The 12,841-nt window shown below is 42.2% G+C and overlaps 1 protein-coding gene across 1 annotated transcript in view; it reads right to left on the minus strand.

Moving 5' to 3' along the window:
* CUNH3orf20 (chromosome unknown C3orf20 homolog) overlaps window positions 1-8,502 on the minus strand; it is a 94,380-nt gene extending 85,878 nt beyond the window's left edge. Inside the window, exons 1-2 of the mRNA XM_032411997.1 lie at window positions 7,073-8,502; window positions 6,200-6,340 (exon numbers count right to left, since the gene is read on the minus strand). Coding sequence (XP_032267888.1) covers window positions 6,200-6,340; window positions 7,073-7,541 — 610 coding nt within the window. The 5' untranslated portion in view covers window positions 7,542-8,502. The remainder of the gene's footprint in view (window positions 1-6,199; window positions 6,341-7,072) is intronic.
* Window positions 8,503-12,841: the final 4,339 nt, after the last annotated feature.

Raw genomic sequence — 12,841 nt, forward strand, 5'->3', positions numbered from 1 at the left:
AAAAAAAAAAAAAAAAAAAAAAAAAAAAAAAAAAAAAAAGATAAAAAGCTTCTGCACAGTAAAGGAAACAGTCAACAAAACAAAGAGGCAACCCACAGAATGGGAGAAGATACTTGCAAATGACACTACAGACAAAGGGCTGATTTCCAAGATCCATAAAGAACTTCTCAAACTCAACACCCAAAAAACAAATAATCAAGTAAGAAAATGGGCAAAAGACATGAACAGACACTTCTCAAAAGAAGACATACAGATGGCTAACAGACACATGAAAAAATGTTCATCATCATTAGCCATCAGGGAAATTCAAATCAAAATCACACTGAGATACCACCTTACACCAGTTAGAATGGCAAAAATGGACAAGGCAAGAAACAACAAGTGTTGGAGAGCTTGTGGAGAAAGGGGATCCCTCTTACACTGTTGGTGGGAATGCAAGTTGGGACAGCCACTTTGGAAAACAGTGTGGAGGTTTCTTAAAAAATTAAAAATAGAGCTACCCTATGACCCAGCAATTGCACTACTGGGTATTTACCCCAAAGACACAGATGTAGTGAAAAGAAGGGCCATATGCACCCCAATGTTCATAGCAGCAATATCCGCAATAGCCAAACTGTGGAAAGAGCCGAGATGCCCTTCAACAGACGAATGGATAAAGACGATGCGGTCCATATATACAATGGAATATTACTCAGCCATCAGAAAGGATGAGTACCCAACTTTTACATCAACATGGATGGGACTGGAGGAGATTATGCTAAGTGAAGTAAGTCAAGCAGAGAAAGTCAATTATCATATGGCTTCACTTATTTGTGGAACATAAGGAATAGCATGGAGGACATTAGGAGAAGGAAGGGAAAAATGAAGCAGGGGAAATTGGAGGGGGAGACGAACCCTGAGAGACTATGGACTCTGAGAAACAAACTGAGGGTTTTAGAGGGGAGGGGGGTGGGGGGATGGGTTAGTCCAGTGATGGGTATTAAGGAGGGTATGTACTGCATGGAGTACTGGGTGTTATACGAAAACAATGAATCATGGAACACTACATCAAAAACTAATGATGTACTGTATGGTGACTAACATAACATAATAAAATAAAATTTAAAGTTGCATATTATAATGCATATTATACTAAAGGTAAGAAACCTGAAAACATAAGCATTTGGTTAATTATAGAACATGAACATTAAAAGTCTACATCCACTTAAAATGACAATTATTAAAAGCCAACATATAACTGTGTTGGCAAACATCTGTGTCTCAGTAAAGGAAACTGAGATACAGGAAAATGGCAGTATTTTAAAAATATATATGGAGAAAAAGAGAGAGAGAGAGACAGGGAGAGACAGACAGAAGAACCACAAAGGAGATTGCAAAAATGAAAAATAGCTTTATGTAAAGATGGCAAGATTATTTGTTTTCTTTTTTTGTATATATTTTACTTAATAATATTGCCATCAACTAAAAATCAAGGAGCAGTCTAGTTTTCTTTCATGACATGGCAGGACTAGTATGTACTGGAAAGGAGAAAAGGCAGGAAGCAGGCTTACCACTAAGGAAATGCTACCTTAGCAAGGGGAATATTCTGGCTATAGCTTTAAGGGAAGACTACTCCAGACCTAGTTACAGCTTTGCTCTACCTCATGCAATAAGATGGTCCAGAAAAATAAAAGTCATGCAAAATAAGTCAATAGGGTTTGAATCTTCTTTTTAATGCCCTGTGAGGACTAATTCAAGCCCTTCCAGGATCAATGCTATTCCAAGAGAAATGGATCACTCCTTCATTTATATTTTATTGGTTAGATTTTTTTTTTCCAACTCTAGGCTTGTTTAAAGAGGAACACCTGGAACACACATGCCGAAAAGTGAGAGATTTCCTAGTGAGTGTAGTAGAACACTCTGCTAATGCAGCAGGATGCAGAAATCATCAAAGCCTCTCCAGAATTCAGCTCAGCTCTCTGCAAATTCTCCTCCACTACGTTAACCACAACCCACAAGGGATGCAGGAAGCCACCGTATCACAGGTGAAAGTCTGTGATCCTGCAAGAATGCTCAAGCACCTTATGAGGTAGAATGCTAATGGTGACAACCATTTCCTTTTCAAGGTGAGGGAACATTATAGTCAAGTAAGAGAGCACCATGGGCAGATCTGAGGGTGGGTAGGTGGGCCAGGTGGGACTTTCCTACCCATGCAACAGACCATCAGGCGGTATCTCCCCGCCAAATGAAATGGATCTCTAAGCTCTACATAGAACACGAGGTGCAGGAATCCACTTATGCTGGTAACCATCTGTATAAATAGTTACAGCATAGTTAGAGGGCCTGTGTTATCAGGGCATAGCTGACCCTGAACAGAACCGGCACAGAGCAAATTCCCTTAAAACAAAGACCTCCAGTTCTGGTAAATAGTGGGGGCGTGGGGGTGGGGAGTCCAATTGGAACTTTATCTTAGAAAAGGAAAACAAACTCAATGCCCAAAAAACAAACAACCCAATTTAAAAATGGGCAGAAGACATGAACAGACATTTCTCCAAAGAAGACATCCAGATGGCTAACAGACACATGAAAAGATACTCAACATTACTCATCATCAGGGGAATGCAAATCAAAACCATGATGAGCTACCACCTCACACCTGTCAGAATGGCTAAACTCAACAACACAGGAAACAACAGGTGTTGGCAAGGATGTGTAGAAAAAGGAACCCTTGTGCACTGTTGGTGGGAATGCAAACTGGTGCAGCCACTGTGGAAAACAGTATGGAGGTTCCTCAAAAACTTAAAAATAGAATTACTGTATGATCCAGTAATTCCCTACTGAGTATTTACCGAAAGAACACGACAACACTAATTCAAAGGGATACATGCATCCTGAAGTTTATAGCAGTACAATAGCCAAATTACAGAAGCAGCCATCAATAGATGAATGGATAAAGAAGACATGGTATATATATACAATGGAATATTACTCAGCCATTAAAAAGAATGAAATCTTGCCATTTGCAACAACATGGATGGAGCTAGAGAGTATTATACTAAGCAAAATAAGTCAGAGAAAGACAAATACCATATGATTTCACTCATGTGGAATTTAAGAAATAAAACAAATGAACAAAAGGAAAAAAGAGACAAACCAAGAAACAGATTCTTTTTAAAAAAGATTTGTGTATTTATTTGAGAGAGGAAGAGAGAGAGCACACAAGCAGGGGGAGGGGCAGGGAAAGAGAGAGAGAGAGAACCCCAAGCAGGCTCCATGCTTAGCACTGAGCCCAACATAGGGCTCAATCCCACGACCCTGAGCCGAAATCAAGTCAGATGCTTAAATGACTGAGCCACCCAGGCACCCCAAGAAATAGACTCTTAAAATACAGAGAACACACTGATGGTCACCAGAGGGGAGGTGGGGGGCGGGGGAGAGAAACAGGTGAAGGGGATTAACAGTACACTTATCATGATGAACACTGAGTAATGTATAGAATTACTGAATCACTATATTGTACACCTGAAACGAATATAACACTTTGTTAACTACACTGGAATTAGAATTAAAAATTTAAGGGGCACCTGGGTGGCTCAGTTGGTTAAGCGGCTGCCTTCACCTCAGGTCATGATCTCAGGGTCCTGGGATCGAGCCCTGAGTTGGGCTCCCTGCTTAGCAAGGAGTCTGCTTCTCCCCCTCTCTCTGCCCCTCCCCTTGCTTGTGCTCTCTCTCCCTCTCTCTCAAATAAATAAACAAAATCCTTAACAAAAAATTAAAAACTTAAAAAAACTTAATAAAAGGAAAAAGAAAAAAAAAGCATACTTAGATTGAGGCTAAAAAATAAAAGTTATCAAAATAGGGGTACCTGGATCGCTCAGTTTAGCGTCCGTCTCTTGATTTCAGCTCAGGTCATGATCTCATGATCATGACATCAAGCCCCAAGTCTAGCTCTGCGCTAGGCATGGAGCCTGCTTGGGATTCTCTCTCCCTCTCCCTCTATCCCTCCTCTCACGCTCACACACGCCCTCTCTCTCAAAAAAAGTAATCAAAATAACTTTCTTTTACCTTGTATTTAACAAAAATTTGTTGATATTGTAAGCGTACACTAATTCTTAAAAGCAATAAAAATGACTGTGTCATTTTTTTGAGGTGGGGTGATTTTCTTTTTTCCTGAATGGCTGTACAAGAGCAATAAAACATGAGTCCCTCCATGTTTGCCTTTGCAAAAATATCCAAGGGCTTTATCAGCTTTAATTTTTAACCCGTTGATACCCAAATCATCCTTTCTCCACGGAGTCACTGCCCCAGACAATTTTCCTGTTTCCAGCAGTTGACGAGTTTCGCTCCACTTCGCCAGCATAAAAGGCTCTGTGTGGGAACTGAGCAGCTTTCCAACATCACTTCCACTGACTTCATGAAGTCCCACATTTTTTCCCCAAGGATGGCAATTTTACTATGCCATTTATTTGTACTGCACATGTATATTATCAGATGTTGAACCTCTGACCATCAAAGACATCCTGACAAACATCCAGTGGGCAGGGAGAGATGCTAGCTGGGAATGGATTTTACAGGTGAGGGTGAATGGTGATGTGATAAAATGTTTTACACTTCCCCCACAAAACCTCCTAACAGTGACGATGACTTTTAGGCATTCAAAATGAACCTTTGAACAACATGGGTTTGAACTATGTGGGTCCACATACATGAGAATTTTTTCTGATAAATATGGTTAAGTACTATAAATGTATTTTCTCTTCCTTAGGATTTTCTTAATAGCATCCTCTATTCTCTAGCTTACTTTATTGTAAGAATACAGTGTATGGTACATACACATACAGAGTACGTGTTAATCAACAGTTGATGTTATCTCTAAGCCTTCTGGTCAACAGCAGGCTATTAGTAGTTGAGTTTTGGGGGAGTCGGAAGTTACATGTGGATTTTCAACTGCTTGGGCAGTTAGCACACGTTGTTCAAGGGTCAACTGTACTTGTATATCCTTCGCGCTTAAGAGATACATTAGAGAAGAATGAATAGCTGTGTCTTTCAGATCCTGTTCCCCTACACCCCTCTCCAGAGCGCACTTCCTCCAACTTTGCTCCTAGCACTCCCCTTCACGCTTTTATACTTGTACTTTGCATAATGTACCCATATGCAATATACTATTTTTTAAAATTTTATTTAAATAGTATTATACCAAATGTATCCTTCTAAAACTTGCTTTCTTTTATTTGCTTAACACTATTTGTTGAGATTTATCTATATGATATGTGTTTTAGTGCTTGTTTCATTTTTTTTTTTCTTTTTAATTGAAGTACAGTTCACATATACTATTATCTTAGTTTCAGGTGTACAATATAGTGATTCGATATTTGTGTACATTACAAAATGCTCCAGGGGACACCCCGCCAGCTTAGTTGGTAGAGTGTGTGACTCTTGATCTTGGGGTCATGAGTTCAAGCCCCACATCAGGTATAAATATTACTTAAAAAATATATTAAAAAATGTTCATCACAATAAGTGTAGTCACCATTTGTCACCATATGAAGTTATTACAATATTATTGTCTAGAGTCCCTATGCTGTACAAGTGCTTCATTTTTACTTCTTACTATGTTCCATTGTCTAAACGGACTATAATTTGTATTTCTCCTATTGAGGGACATTTAGATTGCTTCCAATTTTATCTTCCTTTGCCATTCTAAACAGTTCTGCAGTAAACATCCAGTACAACTTGCACACATGTGCCAGTGTGACTCTCAAGTGTGGCCAGTGGACTGCTGTGAATCCACACCAGGCCATGACTAGATGAGCACGAAACATTTAGAAAACGTTGTGGCAATTTGACATTGCTGTGACATCATATTTTTGAAAAAGGTCAATCCACAAGAGATTGGCAATTTTACAAACTGGTCCTTCACCACAGATAGTTTGAAAAGCACAGCTCTAGGGAATAACCTAGAAGAGAAATTGCTGGGTTGTAAGATGCTAGAGCATCTTCCACATTGCAGATACTATCAAACTGCTCTCCAGGGGAACTGCACCACTTTACATACTCACCTGCAGCATTTGAGAATCTCTGTTGCTCTAGAATCTCTCTGAGAATCCACCTCAACTCTTGGAGATGTCAAATGTTTAAACTGGGGATTTGACCTTTCTATCTTGCATTCTTATTGGTATTCTTTGAGCTTCCACCTAACGGCTAAAGCTTGGGTACCCACCTTTCCCTATCAGTCCAACACCCCGGCTACTTCTCCCCATTGTGCTGATCAGGTAGTCAAAAGCCATCTCCTTGGCATTGAGGTGGAGAAGCTGGCTGGCCTCCACGAAGCGCCTTGTGATGTCCAGGGGATTGGCACCTACTAAAAGAATCATTGAAGCAACTCATTTTCCTCTCAGCACGGGGCTAATGCTTCCAGGAAAGGACCTCTGTAAATGGCCCAGGAAATAAGGGTAGAGAGAAGATCTACTCCTAGAGTAAGCAAGTACGAGGGTCTTCCCAATGGAAGGGTCTTGAGCTCTCAAGACCTGTCAGGTGGCATTTTGCTCTCTGCCCCCCTTACCCTTCTCTCTTCCTACCCATAGGCCAGGGTACTGATGCCATTAGTATGGAAAATAACATCTAGAAGGCTCTAGAAGCATCTAGAAGGCTCAATTACTAGTATGGCTTTATCTACCCTCCATGATCTTGGGGTTACACCCTTACCATGGATGGTCCTGCTGACCACTTATCAGTCCTCTCAATTTACCCCCTCCTCCTGGGTGCTGCCTCTCTCCACTTCTGCATCATTTCTACAAACTCCACCCTTCAGTACCTCTGGCCTCACACTGTTCTCCACAGCCTCTTCCAGTCTGGACTCAGCAACATTGGGGAAATGGGAGGAAAAAGTGGAGAACAGAGAGGGGTGAGAGGATGACTCTTGAGGGGGTTGTGGGAAGGGGTTCAATTCCTACAGCAGACCCATGGCTGCCACCTATCCCCAGCATATCCTTATATACCTGTCTGGGATGGCTGTGGTGGACACACACATCAGTCTGGGCAGATCCTTCTGGGCTCAGAAAAAATGGAGAAGAATCTGGCGAGCCAGCCTTACCAGACACGGACTCCACCATGGTCTTCATCTTCAGGGTGAGCAGCTCTGTCAGCAGGTGGATAGACTGCCGCTGGAATCTGTGCAGGGTCTCCTGGCCAGAGTGTGCTAGATAGCCATGGGTGGGAGACTGGCTTAACTTGGCTGGCCCAGTGGACGTGGGCAGCAACTGTGGTGTTAGTACTGGAGGTGGCTTCTTTTGGACAGGGGCCTGCGCGGGGGCTGATTCCATGAGCACCACGGGTGGGGGTCCAATGTTGATCTCCAGGCCCATGATGTCGGACGGGGTAGGCACCATGGGGTCGGCAGTGAGCTCCTCCCAAGTGAACTCAAAGATGTTTCTGATGCCCTTAGGTACAGAAATACCTGCGTTCCGGCAACTGATGAGCAGTTTGGAGATACGGGCCAGCAGCCTGGGTGCCGAGGCTGTGTACTGCTGATACAATTCTCGGTTGCTCTTAATGTCAGTCATGTTGCTACAGTATACATCCTGCTAGGTAATACTGTCCATCTCAGACCAGATGGACCTGCAGCTGTAGAAAGTCAGAGCCCCCTGAGAGGTGAACGAGAGTGACAGTTCTTACCTAAGGTGAAGCCTTGGAGACAGACAGAATGGAAGTGCTGAAATGGCCTTTATAGGTCATTGAGCCAGCAGGTCCTATCCAGGAAGGATAAGGAAATAATTGATCACTCCTCACACAGGAAGGCAAAGGGATGTCCCTCCTCCTTTTTCTTCCCAGAGACAGCATCAGATGAACCCACATTAGTTACTTTGGGAAGGGCCTTGGGGATGACCGGATTCCAGAAATGGTTCCAGGGACAGTCATACAAACTGAGTACCTCTTGGAGGAACCCTGGGGTGCTGGAGGAATGGAAAGGATGGGGAAGGGAGAAAGGTTCCACTGTACCTTTTACAGTTAGAGACCTGGGAGTGGAAGATCTACTTGTGGTCTATGGATAAAAACCTGCAAACACAAAAAAGATGTTTTATTGGCTCTCTGGAGGATGGGGATGGGGTAGTTCCTGGTGGCAATGCAAGGATGGGGATGCAATTATTCAGCATGTATATCCAAAGGCAGACGGAAAAGAATGAGGAGAATAAATTTTCTCAATTCAATGACTAATATTTGCCACATTTCATCAAATCAAGGTCTGATGTAATTGATTGTAAGATGCACCAACTTATAAGAAAAAAAATCAATTTAAGATGCCACTGACTATAAGAGATATCACAATTTAAGAGATGTTAAAATGGAAGAAATGCATACCTTGAAATCAATGAACTATAATAAATATTTTCCCACTTTAATAGAACTTCTTGAGGGCTCTGAGTGCTCATCAAGTAGACATATGTGGGTTAGCAGATAAGCATACTCATGTCTGGGTCAGCTGAACACCACTAGGTGCTATGGTGGTTTTTACCTTGACATATTTCTAGACTGTTTTATTCTTGTCTTCTTAATATATATAAAAAGTAGACCACTGGCTGAAGAGAGGGAGCATGAAGAACAATTTGATAAGCACAAAAATGGCTGGAAAAATCCACTAGGGTTTTGTAATCAGATCTGAAAGTTTCATTTATCTGATCAAAATGAACCCTGTAAGGACATTCTTCAGTCATATATCAATACACTGACAAAAATGTAAGGTCACTTCTTGATCTTGCATTACACAAAAATGATGACTTATTTAATTCCTGAGGGGCTTTGTGAGAACATGAGCCTCTGCAAAAGATGCTCAAGAATCCAGAACACAGGAGTGCCTGGGTGGCTCAGTCAGTTAAGCATCCGACTCTTGGTTTCAACTCAGGTCATGATCTCAGGGTTCTAGGGTTGAGCCTTGTGTCAGGCTCCACTCTCAGAGCAGAGTCTGCTTGTCCCTCTGCCTCTGCTCCTCCCTCATTCATGTGCACGTTCTCTCTCTTTCAAATAAATAAATAAATAAATAAATAAAATCTTAAAAAAAAAAAAAAAGAATCCAGAACATGTAGGAAAGGTAGACCTAAGGGAATCACCTTTGCTGGCATTTCCATGCAGTGTAGGCCAGTTGCCCCTGTTGTTTGACTTAAATGGCCCCAAAGGCAAACTAGGAATGTGCTAGGGGCCTAGTAGTGTTCACCTCTAGAGCAGAGGAAGGACTGCTGGCCAGGGCCTCTGACAATCCTTGTTACGATAGCCTTCCCACTGTCAATTCTACCTTCCATCCTGACAACCACTCCCCACCCTGTCCATGGCGCTTTTCTCCTGCTAGACAATCTTCATTCTTTCACCTTTCAAACCGTGTCCTCCGGAGCCACCCCAAGTTCACCCCTGGGGTGCACCACCCCCGTTTACAGAGCAGGTTCACGGGCACGATCTGGTGTGACCACCTGGGGTGAGATTATTATCTCTCCCATTTCCCTGATGACGGACGAGACAGAGCTCCTAGTCAGGTGGGAGTTGCCTGTGTGCAGACTCCCAGCACAGAAGCTTTCCAAACACAGTCTGATTTCCTCACAGCCCTTGAACTGCTTCTGCCCATCTATCAGCAACAAAATCTCCAAGGAATAAGAGTTCCACAGAGCAAACCCTTCTGACATCCTGGTTTCCAGATAAGTGGCTTCCTATGTCTATTTGCTGACCCCCTGGCATCTTTATTCCTTAGCTTTGGAGACTCAGAAAAATACTTCGTTTTTTAAATGATAAGTCTGTAGAACAAAGAAACCACTCAGAATCTCAGTCATCTGGGCGACCAGCCAGAGGGATCTGACCCTGACCAAGAAGGGCAGATTTTTTTTTTTTTTTAAGCCAGGACTCAAATGAAGAGAAGACAAATACAGTCCTTGAAATGTTAACTGCTCTGAGGAAATTGTCCCCATCCCACCCCTTACCAACTCATTTCTTTTGAGGTTAATTTTGAAGATATGTCTTACAAACAGATAAGAGCTTTTTAAAGCAGTTTTATTGAGATATAATTCACATGTCAGAGAATGTGCCCCTTTTAAAGTGTATAATGGTTTTTAGTATATTCAAAGTTGTGCAACTGACACTACTATCTAATTTTAGAACATTTTCATCACCCCCAAAAGAAATTCATTAGCAGTCACTCCACATTCCCTCTCACTCCTAGGCACCCACTAATCTAGTTTCTGTCTCTATAGATTTGCCTCTTCTGGGCATTCCATATAAATGAAATCATACATTATGTTGTCTTTTGTGACTGGCTTCTTTCACTCAGCAGATTTCCAAGGTTCATCCATGTTGAGCACGTATCAGTTACGTCATTCATTTTTCTGGCAGAATAATATCCCATTATGTGGATATATCACAATTTGTTGATCCATTCATTATCTGATGGGCATTTTGATTGCTTCCACTTTGGGGCTATTATGAATAGTAATACTGTGAACATTCATGTACAAGTTTTTGTGTGGATAGATGTTTTCACCACGATTCTCTTGGATGTACACCCAGGAGTGGAATAGCTAGCTCAGTGTTTAACATTTTGAGGGACTGTCAGACTGGTTTCCAAAGTGGCCGTACCATTTTATAGCCCCACCAGCAATGTAGGAGGCTTCTAATTCCTCCATGTCCTTGTGAACACTTGTTATTATGTCTTTTTGATTCTAGAGCCATTCTAGAGGGTGTGAAGTGGTATCTCATTGTGATTTTGATTTGCATTTCCCTAAAGACTAATGATGGTGAGCATCCTTTCACGTGTTTATGGACCAATTTATACCTTCTTTTGAGAAGTCTATTTGGCTCTAAAAGCTGTTTTGTTTTTTTTTAAAGAAATGTCATTTAAAATCAAATAGTTATTATCATATATTTATTTATATTTACATTTAATTATATATAAGTATTATAATAAATATAATCAACACAAATATTTGTTATATTTATAATTCATATTTACCTGTATTTTTAAAAAGATTTATTTATTTATTTTAGAGAGTGGGGTAATGGAGCAGAGGGAAAGGGAGAGAGAAACTCAAGCTGACACCGCACTGGGCAGAGCCGGGCACGGGATTTGATCCCATGACCCTGAGATCATGACCTGAGCCGAAACCAAGAGTTGGACACTTAACCAACTGCACCACCCAGGTGCCCTGACCTGTATTTACTGCCATATAGTTATCTCTTCAAAATTCAGCTAGAGGTGCCCATGTGACTAAATCCTGGCCTATGGGATTAAAGTGGAGCTGCTAGGTTCGGCCCTGAGACATGTTTTTAAAGGAGGCTACCTTCACAGCTTGTTCTTTCCTCACAGCCCCTCTCGTTTGGGATGGATGAGATGGCTGTAGCTCCAGCAGCCATTTAGAGCCATGAAGTTACCTTGGAGAGGGAAGCCGTGCATTGAAGGTGGCCGAGCAGAGCGATAGAACCTAGGCTCCTGAGGACACAGCAGCACCCCTGCACCAGCACTTGGCTACCTACCTCTAAACTTGTTTCACAGGAGAGAATGGGCCCCTTTGTTTAGATCTCTCTCCTTGCAGTCAAGTATGATTCCGGACTGACCACCAGCCATGTTGGAACATCATCCCACCCTCCTTTCTATGTAGCCAATTTTAATTCTGTCATTCATTTTTTCCATCACTGAGACACGGGCCTTGCCCCCAAGCAGCTCAACATTTAACAGGCACGTAAGACGTACAAAACTGACTTATAGACAATATGATAAGGGTCACACTACAGAAGAATGTACAAGAGCCATGAAAACCCAAAGAAAAACATCTCACAGAAGCAGCACTGAAGATGGTTATAAAAGATGAGCAGAAGTTGCCATTCTAGGCAAAAGGAGCAGGATGTACAAGGGAGCAGAGGCATTTAAAGCACGGTGGGTTCAGAGAACTGCAAAACACATCAGTATGACTGGGGTCTCTGGGAGAGTAGTAAAGTTAGAAAAGTGGTCTCAAATCAGATCGCAAAAGGTCTTGTATGTCATGCCAAAGAATTTGCATGTGTTGTATGATCAAATATTCAAATGCATTGTCTTTAATCACTAGCTGTGTCCCACATGGTAATTCTCATCTCCGCAGTTGGACAGCAGGGGCCACGTCTTCTTTCCCTTTTATAATGTCCATATTACTAAATACAGTGCTGCTACATACTAGGAACTGAAAAACATTTGCGGCATCAAAGTCCCATGCATAGCCTAACAGACCCATGCAGATGGCCATAAGCGAAGTTTCAAGAAACACCTCCCACAAAGAAATGAAAAGATCGTGTGAGAAGTTTATAAAGCATATAGAAGATGACCACAGGCCCAGTGCCTTCTTCATTTGACTTGCTGCCTGGCTGCTCTGTCCCAAGAGGACAGATCCAAGGGGAGAAACACACAAAGCTACAATGACAAGTCAGAGTGCTCTCTGCAAGGCAGAATGGAAGCCCAGAGAAGGCAGTGTGGCTGGGCAGCTAAGAGCTCAGGCAATGTGACCTTGAGCTTGGCACTTATCTGTGTGATAATCTCAAATTTTGTGACCTTGAGCCCGGCACTTGATCTGCATGATGATCTCAAGGGCCCTAGTCCCCACCTCCCCGGACTGTGAGGATAGTGAGATGATGCATGTACAGGGTTGGCACAATGCCTAGCACAGTTAAGTGCTCAGTGAATGTTAAATGGAAAAAGGAAATTATTTGGAGTGGTCGAAGAAGGTTGCGCAATGGAAATGACAGAAACTGGCCCAGAAACCAGTTAGACTAGTGAACAAGGAGAGGAAGAGCATTCCAGGTGGTGGGCACGACACTTGCTCAGGGTGGAGGCTCTAAACTGGCAAGTCTGGGGAAGAAGCAA

This window comes from Phoca vitulina, unplaced genomic scaffold (assembly GCF_004348235.1).
Source record: "Phoca vitulina isolate PV1807 unplaced genomic scaffold, GSC_HSeal_1.0 scaffold13, whole genome shotgun sequence".
In the NCBI taxonomy this organism is placed as follows: Eukaryota; Metazoa; Chordata; class Mammalia; order Carnivora; family Phocidae; genus Phoca; species Phoca vitulina.